Genomic DNA, 21,016 nt, shown 5'->3' with positions numbered 1-21,016 from the left:
GCACCTTATGATTTATACTTGACTTTAACCGCAGAGAATTTGGAGTGCGAGAACGCTTTGTGTCCTGGGATGTCAACAGGGACCGAAATCAGCGATATAAACCAACTGAGGCGTGCTGATAAAAAAAGAAGGCATGTAAATCAAGCACGTCGAGACAAGTAGCGTCAACTTCAAAGTACAGCACACGAACCATCTGTTTCATCTGCAATAGTGACGAACACACTACCAAGATCGCAAAGCCACGCTCATTTCACAGAAAAGAACACCGACTTTCAGCAAAATGGTCGCTGCTTCAGATGTACGATGCAATGTCATCTGCCGACGAATTGTCACAGAATGGTCAGCTGCCTAAAATGTTATCGAGGATGTGCGATGACCGTGTGCGAGCCAAGATTTGTGGGTTCCGCTTCTGAGAATGTGGTCACATTTCTTCGTCTGCCAGCGGTCATGAGACAACGGCTTATTTATCTCACAATGCGATCGTACATGCGTCTTCCTGTCTGAAAAAAGCCGTCATGCCCATTATTTTAGATGCTAGAAGTCAGAGAACGTTCGTTACATGCAGACCTGCGAAAAAAAGTAAAGTGCAACATGACGGACCACGAAAACTTGTCAGTGAGATTCTTCTGTGGCCACAAGAGAAGCATTTGAGGAATTACACTGCAACTCGATGGCGCATATGAAAAATATAAATACAGCATAGTTGCACTTTTCATTTAGAATATCTGTTATCAACAGGTCCCTTTACCTAAAGCAAGTGTACTTAAAGAAATGTCAAACCACGGGCTTCTAATTGTTGGTTTCGAGTTTCCAGCCAAACACGCTGACTAGGCGTTAATAGAGACCCTATCAGAGCCGACCATTACTGGGAACTTGTGACAGGCCAAGCGAAATTCTTGCACCAAGGTTTAGGAGCAGTGGAAACAGTAGTTGGCTGGATAATTCATGGACTAGCAACATCCAACCTAAAAGAACTGTGCACAGAAGTTATGGTTCTGAACGTATTAGCTGTGTATTTTGATGATGCAATCGGAAGATTGTAGAATGTTGACTCCGTAGGAATGTAATCACCACTGAACGAAGGCGGACATGGTGTGACATACTCTGAAGAAACCGTTCAGTAAGTCGCCAAGTATGACCTCTGTCTTAAACAGAAATTCTACGCGACGAAAATAAAGCTGCAGCACAAAGACGGCTAAGTCCGATGACAAAAGGGCTTCATTGAAACTCAGGGTTCCTGACATCACAATACACGACCACCCCCAAGTATGCCAAATACGGCATGGCTGAAGTAGTCAACGACACAATATTCGCAAAGGGCCCAGTATAATATATGCCTCACCACACCGTAATCAAAGAAGAGGGGTAAACATAGACATGAGTTATCTTTGAGGCTTCTTCGCTTGCAAAAGAACACATTTCTCTCAACGACAGTCTCTACAGTGGGCCCAACCTGAACACAGATCTACTAAGCCTACTGTTCAGCTTTAGTCGCCACCGCATCACTATGGTGTCTGACATTGAAAATGTGTTTCTGTAAATTTTCATCAAAAAAGCTGATAGAAATGTCTTGCGATAGTTACGGTCTGAGAAACCTGCCATGCCTGACCAGTCGCTCCTGAAACTGATCACTTTATAGATGACGAAGGGGTCTCTTTTGTTCCAAGTTCAAGCCCGTATCTTCTCGCGGCAACTATGCAACTTCATTTAAACAGTTGTACCCGGAGCATCCTGATACTGTTTGAAAGCTGCGATATCGCACCTACATAGATGATATAATCACTGGAGCCGACAACTTCTAGGAAGCTATCAAGTCGTGCACAGAAACAACGGAATCATTTGCTGCCGCTGCTATAAAACCTAATAAAAGGGTATCAAACGAACAATCCTTTTGCAAGCATGATCCCCTGAAACAAGGTTGTGGAGAGCTTCAGCGAGCCACTGCGTGCTTGGAAGATTCTTGGGTGAGTTTGGCATCCAGATAGCTATAACCTGTCATTTTACCCTTGGCTTCTCCTTGACTTTGTGAAATTTCGCATTGCCACCAAGATCTTTACCCAGTAAGCAACCGCAAGATTGTACGGCCCACTGAGATTCTTAACCTGGTTTCCTAAAATAGCTAAGAAAGGCTTGAAGCACATCTGAAAGTTTGTAGTGCCACGATGATCATCATCATTTTTAACCACAGCGCCGCACCTCTCGCGCAGTTCGAGCTAGCTTCAGCTGCGCGAGAACAGAACAAAGTCACGCGCCTGGTGGTCCGGATGCTGGCAGCCACTGCGGCCCCACTTCAGGCCTGGAATAAAGTGGCGAGATCGGCACGGCCCCGTCGGCTGCCTTCGACGTCGTCTCATGTCTTTCTTTCCCGCTGCTACAGTGGTGATTTGGAGAACGCGCCCTTCGACGAGCCACCGGCAGCCACGTTCCTGCGATTCTGCCCGCCAGGGCCGCCGTTTCAATTGACCTACACCAAAATATGGTTTATGCATCTCAATGCTGTTCCGTTCTTGAGGTGACTTGCTTAACGAACGAGCCGCTGGTGCACGCCATTCATCTCGACGCCCTTCCGGTAGAGCTGCGCCATCTCATCGCCGCTTCAAGCACCAGCCCGCAGCCTCACAAAGACCTCTGCATTGCGGTGCTCGCCTGCTACGGCCACACGTACCACCCGCTTCCGTTTACTCACACCATGAAGGTTTTTCCGGAGTCGCAGAGCAAGGTACCAACCGGTCCGCAGCCTTCCATGGACCGCTATTCTGGTATCCCGGTGTGATGAGTGAAGAAAACGACAACGACGGAAGTGCGGGGCAAAACGCGTGTAAATTGCGCGTGGGTGTCAGCAAATCAGCTGATGACCTGTGGTGGCCCATAGAGGTGGCGTGCCACGATTGGGCCACGTATGACCCTTACGTGGCAGTAGGCTGTGTGGCTGGGGACGAGCCGGAGCAGCGGCAGACGGGAAACAGCGGGCCGAAGCGTCGGACGCAGGCGATCCAGGTTCCGGCCAGGGAACGCGGCCGTCCACGCTACTGTCGTCCAACTACCAGCTGGGGCGGCATTGCCGGCACGAGTACTGCATCTCGGGGTGCGGCCTGGCCTGCTGTTCTCTTCCTTGCCGAGGGCATCGCGGATCTCGGCGAGGCGTCTCCGCGGTCAGCCGTTCAACACAGCGATGAACGTGGCCTGGCTAATGGTCACGGTTGCGTCGAGCATCGCGTCTCGGCGCACGCCCTTCGCTGGACGGGCTGGCCATTCCCCGCATGGAGCATCGCGTCTCCGATGCGGTTTGACTGCTCAGTAGTTGCACCGATGCCATCAAGCGCGGGTGTCACCAGAGCGTCGCACGTAGGCAAGGGACGAGCGAGACGTTCTGCCGGGCGAGACGCGGGTGTGTGCACGGACCACGGAGCCGTGCAAGGTCCAGGGTGGCCGAGGATCCAGGTTCCAGGGGAGTTCTGGCTGAATCGAGGATCGCCGAGCGGTGCCGAGCCGTACCGAGCGACGCGCCAGACTCGGACGTGGGCCGCGGGCTCATGAGCTGCAGTGTGCACCCGAGGGTACCTGGCGGTGACCGACCTGGCCAAGAAGGAACGTGCGGAAAAGTGAGCTCGAGGGTTAAGGCCACGAAGGCAGAGGAAGCGGTGCGCCGCTCGAGAGGACGAGTTCCTGGCAGCGTTCTTGAGCCGGACGTGCGACCCGTACGTGTCGGTTCGAGGTCGAGTCCGTGGGCCTGTACAAGGTCCAAGGCCGAGACCTGCCGAACGGCTCCTGCCTGGGTGCAGTGGCCGGGAGCAGGTTCGTGGGCGAGGCCTACCGGGTGTGGTCCTCGTGAGCCGTGGCCTGATCCTGGACCTCCGGGAGTTGCGACCCGGACTGCTGGGTTGGCTGCGACGTCTGACTCATCGGCGCTGCACACGGTAGCGTATTCGTGCGCCGTCAGCCGTTCCACCCATGCCATAAAATAAAAAGTTCATGTTAATTCTCTCTCAAATGCTGTAAGCAAACATAGTGACGAACGTCCCTTAACCATCACAATAAATGGCGAGCCTGCCAGGATTAAGCTCTCGCGTTACATCTGAGAGCCTCACGTTGTTTGTGTGTGGCCGACGAGAATGGGCGACAAGAGAAAGCTAGTTGAGCTAGGGAAGCAGATGGGGCTAAGTGGAGAGGCTTTGCTGGCATGGATGAGCGCTGAGGAATGAGGGACCAGAGAGCTCGGAAACGAGGTCCGAGGCCGCGCTGGTCCAGCCATCTCCGCCACCACTGCTCGAGAGTCGTGAGTCCACGGGACTGTTCTTTCTCATCACTGTGTATTGTGAGAAAAGTTGTTTGCCTGAAACAACTTTCTTGTGCGGGAGATTATTGTGATGATTGAAGAAAACGACAACGACGGAAGTGCAGGGCAAGGCGCGTGTAATGTGCACGTGGGTGTCAGCAAATCAGCTGATGACCTGTGGTGGCCCATAGAAGTGGCGTGCCACGATTGGGCCACGTATGACCATTACGTGGCAGTAGGCTGTGTGGCTGGGGATGAGCCGGAGCAGCGGCAGACGGGAGACAGCGGGCCGAAGCGTCGGAAGCAGGCGATCCAGGTTCCGGCCAGTGAACGCGGCCGTCCACGCTACTGTCGTCCAACTACCAGCTGGGGCGGCATTGCCGGCACGAGTACTGCATCTCGGGGCGCGGCCTGGCCTGCTGTTCTCTTCCTTGCCGAGGGCATCGCGGATCTCGGCGAGGCGTCTCCGCGGTCAGCCGTTCAACACAGCGATGAACGTGGCCTGGCTAATGGTCACGGTTGCGTCGAGTATCGCGTCTCGGCGCACGCTCTTCGCTGGACGGGCTGGCCATTCCCCGCATGGAGCATCGCGTCTCCAATGCGGGTTGACTGCTCAGTAGTCGCACCCATGCCATCAAGCGCCGGTGTCACCAGAGCGTCGCACGTAGGCAAGGGACGAGCGAGACGTTCTGCCGGGCGAGACGCGGGTGTGTGCACGCACCACGGAGCCGTTCAAGGTCCAGGGTGGCCGATGATTCAAGTGCCAGGGGAGTTCTGGCTGAATTGAGGATCGCCTAGCGGTGCTGAGCCGTACCGAGCGACGCGCCAGACTCGGACGTGGGCCACGGGCTCATGAGCTGCAGTGTGCACCCGAGGGTACCTGGCGGTGCCCTGGCCAATAAGGAACGTGCGGAAAAGTGAGCTCGAGGGTTGAGGCCACGAAGGCAGAGGAAGCGGTGCGCTGCTCAAGAGGACGAGTTCTTGGCAGCGTTCCTGAGCCGGACGTGAGACCCGTACGTGTCGGTTCGAGGTCGAGTCCGTCGGCCTGTACAAGGTCCAAGGCCGAGACCTGTCGAACGGCTCCTGCCTGGGTGCAGTGGCCGGGAGCAGGTTCGTGGGCGAGGCCTACCGGGTGTGGTCCTCGTGAGCCGTGGCCTGATCCTGGACCTCCGGGAGTTGCGACCCGGACTGCTGGGTTGGCCACGACGTCCGACTCAACGGCGCTGCACACGGTAGCGTATCCGTGCGCCGTCAGCCGTTCCACCCATGCCATGAAATAAAAAGTTCATGTTAATCCTTTCTCGTCAGCTATAAGCAAACATAGTGACGAACGTCCCTTAACCATCACACCCGGCTTTGACTACTTCTACCTTCTATCAGACTCCATGACCACTACATCGCAACACGCCCTGGAGTCTGCCACGACTATGGACACCTTGACGCCCACTATTAGCCCCGTGATCCTGAAGGCTTTGACGTCGGCGATGTCCCGAAGCGACATTCTATAAACCTCAGGGCTCTGCGCATTCTGCGACTAGCTACTAATATATCCTTTGATGTTCACCGTAGAAGAAGTTCATGCCCCTCACCAGCCACGGTCAAATGTGCGAGATGCTGCAACCATTACCGAAACTCTCGAGGACCACCCATCAGGCTCGCCACAGCTGACCACGTATGCCCTACCGGACACGCCGGCAGACGACTCGCCAGCCACCCCACACACTCGCTTTTCTGCACTTATTAAACCTCCGAGTACAGCTGACGCGTCTTCCAGTCCATTAACAACTGCTCGGCATCGCATTACGACTGGTGATGCCTCGTCCTTCTACCACACACTTTTTGCGGCTCGCCTGCTCACACGACAGAAAACAGCAGCAGCCAGTAATCTGCCGTCACTAATGCTGTTACCAGAGCCGTCGACATGCAACCCGTGTCGCCCACCGCTATCAGCGACGTAACGCTAAACCTGCTGGCCTAGACATGCTATGCAAACGCACCACTCTGTTTTCTGGACATCTTGGCCCAGGTGTGTGCAAGAATCATCAGCACCGCATGAGCTTGTGTGTGTGGCAATTTCATTACATAGCACTGCGGAATTGCTCGGCCCGCAGCCCCTTTTCACGCTATCCGTCTCGTACGCTCCTTCCAACAGCGTGCTTTCGTCATGGCCCTCGGCCACTGCACACCTCCCAGAGCTGCTCACCAGAGACTTTCTAGTTCCCGATAGACTACTCACGTTGACAACCTGGACTTCCCAACGGACACCTTCAGATTGCCGTTCATGTATCTAGTATTTGTCGCTCTCATTCTTTTCTCATATACCTTCAAATTGCGCAAAGCGCTAGGGGGGCGGGGGCGTAGTGCTATCATCAACATCATGTTCTGACCAGTGCGCTGCGCATCTCACGCAGCTCACGCTAGCGAGAGCTGGGCGAGAACAGGACGAGCTCACGCGCTTGGCGTATCGGACGCTGTCAGTCGCTGCGGCTCCGCCTCAGGCCTGGAATAAAGTGGTGCGATCGGCACAGCCCTTTCAGCCGCCTTCAAAGTCATCTCAAGTGTTTATTCTCCCACCGCTACACGCTCAACTTCGACGGGCACACTATTCTTCTGCCTCTACTCCTAAATAAATGAAAAAAGGTGGTGTGTTGAGCTTGTTATTGTCTGCGGAATCCAGCTACCTTGCTTTTACCTGCACAATTTCACACCACAGATAGAGACCAGCATGCTTCACGTGTTTGCTAAAGCAAGCCCACTCGCTTACGGTGCAGTCGTCGCATACCAGTACACCTTGGATAATGAAGAAAGAGCTTATTACAGAAGCATCTTTTTCAACGCTCGTATAGCACCAATAAAACAGATAGCCTTCTCCTGATTGGACCTTCTAGCTTTATTTATCGAATCAAGACTGTAGAAACATGTTAAGTGATCCATTCATGACTCTTTTAGCAGCGTCCACCTGTGAACAGAGTGAATGATAGCGCTACACTGCACAAGAGGTGAGAGTTGTCATTGAAAAACATTTGTACACCATAGAGCGGACGAGTTTCAAGCTGCTACAAACACAAAGTGGAGGACACACTGCCTACGGATAGAAAACACTGCATATATGATCACCTGTAGATTAAATGGCGAGCAGCTTTCATCTTCCTAATTGTGGCAGCATTTCGTGACTATTTGAAAGCAACAAATACTGGCCACAGCAAGTCGAAGTAACTTCCGACCTATGGACCGAAAACGACAAAAAACCATGCCACATACAAGTCCGTGAAGCCCTGACTACACTGACTACAACATCCTAGTTAGCGCCACTAATTATTCATGTCACTAATTACAGTTCCATTAATCAGTTACACCGGATCACTGCCTGGGTCTTGTGATTTGTCAGCAAGCTAAAGCGTAAGAGCAGTGCCTTTCCACAAAATAGCACTTTCCACAAAAACGCTTTCAACAAAATGACTGTCGCTGATAAGTACTGGTTGTGCAAGTCCAAGCAGAAGCGTTTTCGGAAAAAAGAAGGACAATTTGCAGAGGCAAGAAACCCTTCACGATGCATCTTTCTGCAATACCTGGTTTTTCCTAGACGACACCAGAATTTCGCGCATGACCGGACGCCTTCACTACAGTAAATAATCTTATTCTGAGCAACACCCAGTCACTCTTCCGAAAAACCATACTTACCGGAAACTCATAGTTTCTCAGCACCATCACCAACTCCTACACGCTGGTGCATGAGACACACTCGTCGACTTACGGGAGCAGTTTTGCATATTGAAAGCACAGTAACTAGTTAAAAAGTAATCAAGGATAGTGTAGTGCGTTGTCACGAACATGTAAGATCACTTCGAGTACAAACCCCTCTTTTACATCCCGACAGAGTAAATAGAGCCAACCTATTGCATGTTGTAGGGATCGACTTTGCCGGACTGCTATTCATCAAGGTCGCCCGATCGTTTTAGAAAGCGTACGTTGTACTCTTCACCTGTGCGGTCGTCAGAGCCATTTTCCTCGAGCTGGTAGAAGATGTCTGCTTCCATCTTTCTACACGTCTTTCGCTGTTTCGTGCCCTGAAGAGGATTTTTTGCGGTTGTATATTCGGGCAATGCTCTTGCGTTCAAACGAAGCAAAAAGCACTGCTTAACCTCTGGAAATCCATGCATTCGAAAGAAGTCGCGAACACATTTTTAAATAATAAGATTCAGGGAATGTTTATCGGTGACCGAGACACGTGGTGGGAGATTCTGTGAGTGTCTATTCAGATCCGTGAAACTAGCCTTGAAGGAAACCAACGGCAAGCATAGCCTCACGAAGGACGAACTTGTCACGACTCTAACCAAAGTTGAGGCCGTGCTAAACTCCAGGCCGATGGCATACATTTGCAGCCATGTCCGTGATGTGGAACAATTCACAAAAGTGCTACATGGAAGATGAAGTACGAACCAAAATATCAATAGACATTTTAGGCTTTGCACAGACATCGTAGAGAGTTTCTTGCAATTATACTTTAACATTAGTATGCTGAAAACCAATTGATTCTTTACCTTCAAGTTAACAATGTACACCCCTCCGAAATCATTTCTGATTGGAATACTTAGCCACTATTTTTTTACGAACATGCGTCTATAGCAAAATGTTAAGAAACAGGCGAATACGTGTTTTATTGCAATATACTTCAAATGGGAACATATAAATAATCAATTTGTATTCGCGATCCTAAACATTCACAAACTGCTGCTAAATATATATTGTCCTTGTTTAAGGTGAAACAAACATGTCAGTTCATAGCTCATATCTGTTATACTTCGTTATCTGAAAAAAATTTCTGCAGTACGCACACAAAATGGGGGCTACATGCGAGGTCTACTTACCATTGTTTGGAGCGAGCAGTAATGCGAGAGTGTACGACAATGAAGAGTTATTGATCACAGCAAGGCGCCCCTTACTGGCACGACAGCTCTCAGCAGCTCGCTTGTAATTCAATGGCGACAAGTTCAGCCACAAACACGTGTTCTTTCTCGAGAAGTCCAGCCATCCTCCTCTTGGACAAGGATAAAGATCTCGAAAAAGAAAAAAAACTGCATTGAAACACTGAGGGCAAGCATTATCAGTACACAAGGCTCGGGTAAAGCAATTGATTGATTCGTTATTTAACCATCGCACTTATTATTGTTTTGCTTTTATTCAGCCTACAACAGTTTTCAGAAAAGAATACAAATCAATAATTGCAGGCTCAATTGCTTCAATTCTGTGAAAAATTTTTTAGCAATGAACAGAGTTTAAGCAATCTTAAGTGTAAGGATGCTCTCTTAGGGCCTCCGAAATGTACAGAAATCGCCGCCGAATTCAGAGTATGTTTGCTGTAGAACACCCTATAGCCATTGTCAAGGTCTGTTACTGACAAAGAGTTAGAAGCACCCACAACTTGCCAGAATGGGGGATTAGATTCTGATGAAAAGAAAAAAAGCGTGAAATATAGTAACAGGTAACAGCATACTTTTAGAGGTTTGAGTAGGACCTAAATTTTCAAATCGAGTTTAAAAGTAACCAAAACCGCTATATCGCACCTGTAGCGCAAGCGCCATGAACCAGAAATATGAATTCCTAGTAACTTTGCTGTGATTACTTAAAGCCCATCAGAATGAGGACTTAAATTTTGATTATGTGTGTTGTTCATTTTTGTTTGTTTCTATGTAGCTTGCAAGATAAACAAAGTAGAGAGTGAAAAGCGGTGCTCCTTTTGTGACCTCTGCAGGGAAACAGGTGCAGTTGTGCATGCGCCCGGTTTCGCCACGTTTGCAGAGTAGTTCGATTCCTCTCACGTCAGGCGCGTTGGAAGAAACATGCCGGCTTGTGAATGTGATAGCTGCGGCATGCTAATTGCCACTGACCTACTGCTCTATAGAGAATCGCTACAATGCGTGCTGCTGGTGGTGGCAATGGTGGTGGTCCGTCTGATATGTTGCTACCACTGTCGTCCATCGAAACATGTCGCTACTTGATAGGGGTTCGAATATTGCGCTTGCACGTGAGCCAAATTTTGTTGCTTTAACCTACTCAAGTTGCCAAGCGATGACATATTGAAGCCATTCAACCACGGCCGCACGTGAAGCATTGATGTTCCATGCAGAAAATTTTTCTATTTTCGGGTAATTTTCGCCCGTTGTTTCGAGCCGAATGAAAAAAGGGATTTTTCGTGATAGTGCAGAGAATTTCAGGATAGGTTAAGTTCTCAAATCACAATCGATAATTATCAATCATAGCGCATATTCATCTGCTGTAATTGGTTTGGGCGTGTGCACCACAAAAGCTCGAGAATTGTTTCTGATCTTTACGTGGAGCGATTTCTAGTTCACTATTGGTGTAAGTCTTCATGCCCACAATGTGCATTGTACAAACAGTATGTGAATTAATAAAGCCGTGCTTTTGTTGGGCGGCAGGAGAGGGGCTAGTCATGATTTCAAAAGTCGCTAGTACGTGAAACATGTGTATCGATAGAATGTGTGTGCATGGATAGGAACGGAAATTAGTAATGTTGTGCAGGAAAATATGCTGTGAATTCTGTCAACGTTTGTAGAGAAATATCCCCGAAATTAGAAATTTTCACGTCTCTGAATGTGAATTATTTGGCGTAGTACGGACATCCCTGAGAAGTACCTTGCGTGAATTGTCAATCACGTGTAAGTGCGTCGATTCGTTTTCAAGGACTTGTCTTAGCTCAACTTGGCTTGGGTCAAAAACACAACCTATGCACGGCCAAAATTAATTGCAGAATAAGCCTCAAGAAAGTGCTGTAACTTCTGTAATTTATCAAGCACGCTAGAAAGCAGTGGTCGCGGAAGTGTAGGCTTGACAAACACAACATTACGTGTCTGTACTAAGGTTCTCACTTTTCATCACTGCTGGCGTTACACTGGCGTATATTTTCTATCGCGATCACATCGACTGTTCGCAGCATGGTTATTTAAGACTGCATAAGAAACGCAAATAACGAAAATTCTGATTTTGAATTTTGCACGGTGCTTTGCGTGTTACCATTCTGTGGTCACAAATCTCAGACTGGTGAGCTATTCGTTACACTCAAGAAAACTGGAACCATGAATATTGGTTGTGGGTCGTTTTAAGTGACTAGCTTTCTTAGAGAGAGAGAGAATAAAATAAGGGAAAGGAAGGGAGGTTATTCAGTAATCGGAGCATACGGTTTGCTTCCCTGCACTATGGGAAGGGAAAATGGTAAATAAAGATGGGAAAGAAAGCAAAATGCGACAAAGACACACGAAAAAAATTCTTTTGTGAGCTGGGCGCACTGCTTAACACGCATGTGTTGAACTGCTAGCAACCTCACAATGGGAAAGTTAGTTTTCTTCACACTCTAGAAAAGGAAATGCTGCCCAGTTGTATCAGAACCTTCTAAATAACGACAATTATCACCGAGTCTTACCGAACATCATGAGGTCGTTCATATTGACAAAAGCTAAGACAAAGCGCACATGATGTGAACCAAATATGAACTGTTTACTATGGTCAATATAAAGGAGAGAGCAAGGAGGAATTCAGAAAAGGTGAACTCTGGCAATTTTTATAAGTCAATGAAGCTAAAGAAACGTGCTTGGTACGTTCTTTTGCAAGTATCAATAAGGTATTTTACCCTAAACGCTTGGGAGATACGTAGACTCTTCACTAAGGAGTTCATTGACTGCGTCGAACGATCCACGTGCTGCTCACAATTGCGGACGACATTGTAGGTGACACGTCATTCAAGGAAGAGCCTTAGGTGTTAGGTGCTGCTACTTCGTATGCTGCCCACAAAGAATTTATTGTGTGTGTCTGGCTAGCGCTTCTCTGCTAAGGCGTGCGGTCTTGGAGGCAGCAAAATAATGTCCATGAAATAAATTCACATGCTCCACGGAAATTCTTTTCGTAACGTATAGCAGGTCTATGCATGTACTGTAAGCTGCGCATCGTGCGAAGTGTGCTTCATACTTGGCTTGTAAAAAATTTGATCGATTAACGACCTGATTGACGTGGCAGTCGGTACGGCTGTTGCAGAACAGTCACGTTCCCGCTGAGCATCTGATCTTCGGGGTATTAGCACCCCAGGCTGTAAACATGTCTAGTGTGACTACTGTATATTTAAAACCTTATACAATTTGCGAAGAATACTGCTCAACAGTCAAGAGCTCGATAAAATTTGGTCCTGTCAGCTGCCATGTTGAGAATGAAGATGTGCTATAACGGAACCCCTGCGAGCCCCGAAACATGTCGAGCCTTTCACCTTGCATTGGTTTGTGACCATGTCTTCATCCTCATCTGTAGTGCTCTATTCAGTTTATGTTTTGGTGTTGCACTTCTTTTTCATTTAAAGAAATGGCAGCTGCCTTTTTTTTAATTTCCCCATCATTGACCCCGTGGATATGGTAGCATATCCACGGCGTGAATGATGGGGAATGGGGCGAAGGATCCATCTGCCCATTCGTTCTTGCTTCCGTCTGTCCATGAGTCCCTCTGTGTGACCGTCCATGCGTGCGTCTGTTCGTGCATCTGCACGTCCATCAGTGCCTCCGTCGTTGCGTTCACCCATGCATCCGCCTCTGAGTCCATCCATGCATCCATCAGTCCGTAGAGCCCTCCGTGCGTCCGTCCATGCATCTGTCTGTGTGTCCGTTCGTCCATCTAGTCAGCACTCTAAGTACCACCATCTCGCATCTTTTCATAATATGTTTCGCATATAGAAGCACCGCCATCCAGCGGACATTCCAAGGAATAAATGAGAGGTAGCACACACACACTTTCTTACGGCTTCCGCTTCGTGTCTACTTCGCACCTTTAACCACCTCGAGTTCATGGTATGTACTAGTTCACTGTATTCATCCATCCGTCCAATCGTTCTTGCTTCCGTCCGTCCAAGTGCCCGTCTGTGTGACCGTCCATGCGTCCAGCCGCCCGTCTGTGCGTGCGTCTGTTCATGTGTCCGCACGTCCATTCGTGCGTCCATCCCTGCGTTTGTCCATGCATGCGCCCCTGCATCCATCCATGCGTCAATCCGTCCATGCAGCCATCCGTGTGTCCGTCCATGCTTATGTCTGTGTGTCCGTTCGTCCATCTAGTCAACACTCCAAGTACCACCATCTCGCATCTTTTCATCATATATTCCGCATATAGAAGCACCGCCATCCAGCGGACATTCCAAGGACTAAACGAAAGGTGGCACACGCACCCTTTCTTATGGCTTGCGCTTCATGTCTACTTCCCACCTTTAACCACCGTGAGTTCATGCTATATACTAATTAACTGTATTCATGGCACTGCGGCCCAACGCTCGCTAAACCTTTGTAAAACCACGGAGGTTACGCCCAGCGAGTATAACGTAGCAACCCCTTCTTTTCAGATAGTGCTCAATGTACATGCCAATGGCTGCTAATGGGGAATGAGAGACAAGAGAATTCGGCTTTTAGTTAATCAACGCTGCAAATGTTTTATTGTTCAACAAGGCACAGGAGAAATCTCCCACCAGCACCACCTTGCAGGTCAAAGCGTAAGAAATATTACGCACTACCACGAGCGACGAACGGGTGCCGCTTTAGGGAGCTTGGCTTCTAAAAATATTTCCAGATTGCTCAGCACTATACCATCAGGCCTTTGAAAGGAGGGTCTTAGGAACGCTAAAAACTATTACTTTGACAAGGTAGCCACATCGCTACTGTTTGTTAGACAGATGTCCACCAAATATTTGGTTGCGGCTTTAATAATGTGTTCTTAGCTACGTGTCTGATGACCCAGAAACTGCATCGCAAAAAGTTAATGTATATTACAATCAGTGGTAGCATCGTTAGCAATTATCAAATTTGGCGCCACTTGAAAACGCCAGCTCATAACCATGAGGCCGAAAAAATACCGAGAACAGAGTGAGTACTCGAGCTCCAGTGGTTTCTGTACGCGTCCTGAAATTCTGTATGCGATGGCGCCGATGATTGATTTACTCCTGGTACGTCGCATTGTGCCCTTACCTAAAACGTGCTGGTGTAAACGTCACGAGGTGCTGCAATTTCAGATCACTGGTGATGTATATTTCTCCACATCAAAATTTTAAATCAAGCTGAATTTTGGACAAATAATTTTTGAGAAGTGTAGCGAGGTTAAGTGAGTCGCATTTCACTGTTTCTGCACGTGGCACTGCAGCAGTAGTTGTATAGATAATCCCTTTTGTTTCCGCAATAAATTTGTCAACGCCTTATTTCTACTCGATAATCGAGTACAGCGCAGGGTTTGTAATATGTTCTATATGGCTGGTAGGTACCGGTATTCGGAGTGATAGTCTGGCATACCGTCAACCGCTGTACGAGAGGCTTGAACGCATAATCACGCGGGGAATCGTAGCCATCAAGCAAAGGCATCTGAATCATTGCCAATATAAATGAACACATTATTATAAACTTTTTTACTTTCCGCACCGCTCGAGCCACCACATTTTGAAGAACATCAAACAGTGCTCTAAAATTTGCAAAGTGGGCCAAAAGCAAGATCTTGATAACCTACGATGACACTTCTGAACAAAAAGGTACCCCTCACTACCGTGACAAGTGGTCAACGTCAATTAGTTTTTTTAAGGCTGCGTATTCCTTGTTGCTGTCGTCTTCGTCTCGATCTTTGGATGGCGCGAGTTTCGGACAAGAGCACTTTCACTTAAAACTTGGCACTCCAATGTATATTGCATACATGTCTTGTTCATTCAATTAGGTAGCAATAATGACCAACTTTTTGGCAGTCACTACTTCAAAAAATTTCTGAACGCCTTTCGCGGTGATCATGTAACCTCAGACCCCTGTCACCCGCGGTTCAACAGACACAGGAGGCAAAAGAATTTCAAAAAGTCCTTCTTTACCATTCAAATGTTTCTAATGGTTTTGCTTTAGCGGCACAATACTCCAAGTGATGATGTGTTCCCCTACCTTGGGAAAAGGTTCATGGGAATCCAAACTAAAACTTAGCTGCTGGTAAATATCGCCAATTTAGAAGACAGGGTCATTCGACCAGGCGTAGTCGAAAGGCGTTATCAAGAAAGACGCGGACGACAGGGGACCCAGTACAATCGCGGTAGCTGTAACATACTACCTATGCGACCCGACCAGCAGGTCACTGTGCAAAGTACAAACCAGTGATCCTCGGCTCCTGCATTATTGTTCATATTAAACGAGAAGTCCCGCTTGGCGATAAAGCTGAAGCTTGCCAGAAACTTCACCCAACAAGAGAGCACCTCAATTTTGCAGAACTGCAGCTAGAGTAAAGGCAGCCAGTAGTTAGACTTATTCCTCAATAGGGATCCTCGCAGATACCCCTAAAGGAACAATTACGAAGCTGAAGACAACGATGTGAGCCCTGTCAGCACATTCCATTCGAGAGGCACTAATCATGTAATAATTCTCCTCTAAAAAAGAAGATGCTGCAAGGCCTATTTAACGGGAATTTTCTCTGTATGTCCTCACTAAGCTTGAGCGACCCTGCTTGCGTATTTCATTTTTGTTGTTACTACAATAAAGCTGCTCACCTCCGGACCCCAATTTGCACAAAAGAAGTTCTGTTATATGTAAAAAATTAAGCGACACAAGTATCTCGTGTTTGTAACTTTATCGTCAACGTACTGACACTCCTTCAACATATGCATACCTCCTATTGGAGTTCCGCTATATTTATTTAAAATGGAGTGAAGTATTGCAGTTTTGCACATTGTCTTCTTCATGAAATATATATAGCACAAACATTTCATCTGTGCATGCCGAGCCATAGACGTTCAAACATTAAAGGCTTACCACAGAGAGCGGATACCGCGGATCGCCGTTTATGAGCAATTCTTTCTGTTCATATGTTACACACACGTCAACCCTCTTTTTGAAATCCTACAAGAAACATACATTAAAAGTAAAAAAGTGCTCACGCCCGCATACCACGTATAAAAGAGCGATGCCTATACGCACACTCTCCCTTCCGTGTATCATTGCACGAGGCACCCGCGATACCGATTGTCGTTAAGGTTGAATGATCAGCCGCTGATTGATTCTGGGATTGGAGTGAGCTGACGGTGAAGCAAAGTTCTGCCGAGCCCACAGGCAGGACAATTGGTAGCCGGAACCTGGACCTGCAGGTCAACAAAATTTAAAAAGTGGCACAAGGTCAGTACAGTTTTAATAGCACCCTTGTTATAAGGTAGAGTGGAAACAAATAAATTAGCCAGAAAGCCTTTAAAAAATCAACTCGTGAAATAATATAGACGACAAAATATTATATACATAAAGCCTCTTTCTAATGCCCGACATGCTTATTGTGCGATTTTATTCATTATTTATAGAGCTACTCGTTGCATGTCCAGCCTATGGCAGGCGGTTATATTGGTACACCTGAATCTGACTTTTTCCCAGCGGGCAATCAGAAACCACCACAATTGTTTTCTCTGTCAATATACACAAAACTCATTGTGCAACAAACTAATGCAACAAACTGAAACACAGTCATTTATAAATCGGTAACAAGTAAATGTAAAAAGTATGAAGTAGAATCATGCAACAAACTAAGCTAGAAAACTGTAAAAAATATACCAGAAGAAAGAAAATTATAACAAGGTTTGGAAAGAAAGTTTTTCTTCGGCAAATTTGAATTGCATTTATTCACAACAAATAAAGTCGTATACTCAGCAGTAGAATGTTGTACATTACATGGCACTTGAGCCCTAATTTTTACTCGAAAATAGCGGTAAGAAAACCGGACAACAGGAGAAACAAATCAATTTTAATGCATGGTAGCTTTTTAACCAGAGTCACACTACTTCAACTATACTGTTATGATAAAAAAATGCTTTTTTGATACAATTTATTACAAAAAGCAACGCTTGAGAATAAACATGCGTCTTATTACCACTTTGTCAGATGCCCATCTGTCAATTGGCTACCTTATACAGTCCTATGCAGCTTAATAAATGTCATGAAGAGCAGTCCCTGTAATGTAACACTGCAGTCACGCCTTTTATAAAAAAACTCTGTTTTTTTTTCAGCACACTGGTTTACAAAACTATGGCAAAATTCTGTAAAAAATTAAGCACAAAAGCTATTTTATGCAGCCCTCACGAAGGAAAGCAAACGAACTCTTCTAAGGAAACCCTCTTTTTTGCAAAATCAGACACAATGCTTTGTATTAATTATTGTCTCGTTGTTTTTCCTTACCTAAAATCTTATGATTTACGTCAGCCGACGACATTCATGCCAGACTCATTTACGGTTTAAGCTTCGTGCTTCAGTGAACTTTATGCTGGAGACCATTCATATTGTTGGAAATTTTACTGCTATAATGTCTTCAAATATTTTTTTGTGTTTGCTTGCAACCAGCCGTGCTTAAATTAAGGTAGGCGTGGAGGTGAAAAATTCTGAAAGATTGAAATTCTGAAATTCTGAAATTCTAAACGATTCATGAAACTATCGTTGAACGGAGGCTATGGGGGAGGAAGGGAAATAAGGATGAAGAATTCCGCTTAGACTTTCAATGTCACCAATATAGTTCTAATATATACATAGTAATATTTATCTGAAGTCTGTAAGCTTGGCAGATTTTGTTAGTGCCGCTGCCCTAATCTCAATAAAGTCATGATTTTTAAAGCAAGCAAAAGATTAGTAGAAATTGGCTTTAACCAGCAGGATATGCACAGTATAGTGTACGTAGACTGCCAAGACATTAGGACAGCGCCATGTCCCTGAAGTTTGGCGACATCCATGCGCAGGAACAGGTACTCGGCAATCAGAATGCCTTAAAATTTGATTTGCATAAAAAAGAATGGCCACTTGAAATTATTCCTTCAATCACGAGATAACAGTTTTTTTCTTAAAGAAATACGTAAATTGTTTCTCATTTACGCAGCCATGCATGGTTGGCAGTCCTAGCAAGAACTCCTAGACTGGCTTCAAGCGGTTCCTCGAAATTAGCTTTACCATTCCCATCAAACAGTGACAATAATTGTTTAGGGTGAAATGCGGCAATTGATCTTGGCACCTACCATTGTAATGTTTTAAGAACCTCAGGATGACCAGCGCTATCCGACTGAAAAATTCCGTGCTTCTTTACGATGTCAGTCCAGCCTGAAAAAAATAATCACGTTGGTTTACTGAAAAATGAAGTGGCGTGAACCCATTCGGCAAGTGTCATGAAAAAGTGAAAGAGGTCAGACAGCAGACAGGAGAACACAGCGGATTCAGTGGCACCGCAAAATGCCATATTTTCTCAAATATCAGCCACAGAAAATTCAATGATAGGGGCACTCAATTTGACTGCTTGGTAGTAGATATAAAGTAGCGGCAAACGACAATACGAGGAAAATATATATATATATATATATATATATATATATATATATATATATATATATATATATATATATATATATATATATATATTTATATATTTATATATATATATATATATATATATTGTAAGCGAAAGAAGTGTATACCTAAGGGCTCGGTTTACCGTGTTTTGACAACATATTATGAGTTCTAACAAATAATAATGCCAATGAATGTATAGGGGAAGGTATCAGAATGTAAATAAGAAAAAAAGAAATACAGAAAGGAAAAAAGAAGTAAGGAAATAAATATCAAGATTCATATAAATGCAAACTGGACATCGCCCACAGCCGGCCATATAAACATAAAACAAATATGAATATACGCTCTAACTCAAAATTTTCAGGGACCGTCAGCGCTATTGCAGACATGCTTAACTTCAACTTTCATGCTCGTTGATTACAAGTCTAACATAGGGGCACTTTTTACGTCAGGCTTCAAATGAGCTATCAGGAAGGTGCACTTCGGATAGTCAAATAAACTTTTCCATGCATGCACTAGTATAATTAAATTTCTTTCACTTTAACAAGCCCTGCAAAGAACAACACTTTGGTGTTTCAGGAAAATACTCATTCAATAATTGCGCATGAGCGAAAAATGATATCCAGCTAGAATACAAATTTGCAAATCAGTGAAGTTTCTTCTACGCCGCCACCGAACATATATTCTTATACTTCTTTCTCATATTTGTTTCTTTATTACCTTTTTCCTTTCTATCTAATTTGGCTGTCTATATTTCACATCTTTCCTTCTATTTCTCGCTATAGTCGCTTTATAACGCAAACATTTTTCTTTTTAGCTTGTCTTTATATATTTGTCGCATTTTTTACCTTTCTGTCTCTATGCTATAGTTCTGCACTCTTCTTTTCCCTCCTCCCGCCTCACTTTCTTTTCTCACCCCTTTGCTATATACTGCACTACGTGAGGCGGTTCCGTGGGCAGTGCCATGGGCATTGCGGTATGATATTCGCAATGCCCACGGATTATAGGTGGTGCACCATGCAATCCAAGATGACTGCAGAAAGATGATCAACCCGAGAAGTCATATAAAAAAAGATACGACGCACAAACATGTGCCCCATGCCGCTTTAACCAGATGAACTTTTGATCGCCGAATGAATGTATATCGAACCAAAGTACACTCCCAAACAATAGGAACTGCTAATTGTTCGTTATCTCATTTCTTGCCGCAGTGCGAAGGGTGGTGGTGCCAGCTGATCGACCGTTGATCAACGACGCCTTGCGTAATCCTGGGCGTGCTACAGAAAACGTCGCGAACTTGAATTGAAGTATGAATTGAACGGCACTCCTAGATAATTTGTGCCGAGCCTGTCTGAAGGATTTGCCGCCGTAGTGGGCCACTAGCGAGTAGTGCGCCGTAGCGGTTGCACGAGACCAAATGTTTAACGTAGCAATGGTTTGCATACATATTGCGCCATCGCCATTGCTTGCGCTGTGAGCATCATGCAGTTGATACTTCAACGGAAAACAAGCGTTGAACTTTCCATTTAGTCGCGCTCCTGCCAGCACGATTGTAACAACGATATTAAAACGAACACGCGCGTACGCTTTTCGCAACGTTGAAGTTATGAAAATTCTCCGAAAATCAACGTCGCTTAAATGGTACAGGTGAAGTGCAAAACAAGTTAGTAGAGAGGTGTGGATTGCAGTCGTAATTGCAAGTTTCATTGCCCAAACCACTTCACATTGCTCATGAAGCTCGAGAGTGTTGGCGGAATGCGGCACTCTGTATTATCTACTGTGATTCGGCTACAGGCAAAACACAAGAAAAACTTTGCTTTTATTTTAACTTCGCTGAAGGATAATTTACAATAAAGAAAATCAAAGTGACATACGAGAGTAAAGAACATTTACGCACGAGGGGATGTGAAGAGCAGCTCACTGCTTCTGAGTTAGCAGCTGATTGTTCATCATCGCTGTCACTCTTGGTGCGTTCTACGTCCACTGAAAAATCCTCGACGTAAAGATGGTTTATTCGAACACCATTGCTGAACGTAATATGAAGAATGTTCTCCGCGGAATGACTTGTATAACAGCAACAACGCATCACTCACCACGCACAACACAAACACAGCGTCACTCACCACGTTTATCTGGGTGTGAAGAACAATTCACTCAGACACCCGCCAAAGTGAATCGCTTCTAGTGTGCTAAACGAATGTTTATATATTTTGAATTTATAAACGAATGTAAAAATCAAGCCGCGAAGTGTTGGCCAAGGTTTTGAAGAGCGAATCACGAGCCTGCGCTACTTTCCAGTCACAATGAATGTTATGAGATTCATCCACTAGAAAAGCCCTGACGAATGCTATACGCACGTGGAACAACGTTAGCCTCAACA

General features: G+C 46.0%; 1 protein-coding gene across 1 annotated transcript in view; it reads right to left on the bottom strand.

The window, feature by feature from the left end:
* The window catches only part of LOC119161814 (uncharacterized), a 477,337-nt gene that overhangs the window by 198,138 nt on the left and 258,183 nt on the right, over positions 1–21,016 (bottom strand). The window contains exons 12-14 of the mRNA XM_037414326.2: positions 18,309–18,390; positions 16,216–16,406; positions 9,145–9,333 (exon numbers count right to left, since the gene is read on the bottom strand). Coding sequence (XP_037270223.1) covers positions 9,145–9,333; positions 16,216–16,406; positions 18,309–18,390 — 462 coding nt within the window. The remainder of the gene's footprint in view (positions 1–9,144; positions 9,334–16,215; positions 16,407–18,308; positions 18,391–21,016) is intronic.

Source organism: Rhipicephalus microplus, chromosome X, assembly GCF_043290135.1.
Source record: "Rhipicephalus microplus isolate Deutch F79 chromosome X, USDA_Rmic, whole genome shotgun sequence".
In the NCBI taxonomy this organism is placed as follows: Eukaryota; Metazoa; Arthropoda; class Arachnida; order Ixodida; family Ixodidae; genus Rhipicephalus; species Rhipicephalus microplus.
Note: the sequence above shows the minus strand (reverse complement) of the source record. Positions and strands in the feature narration are given on the sequence as shown.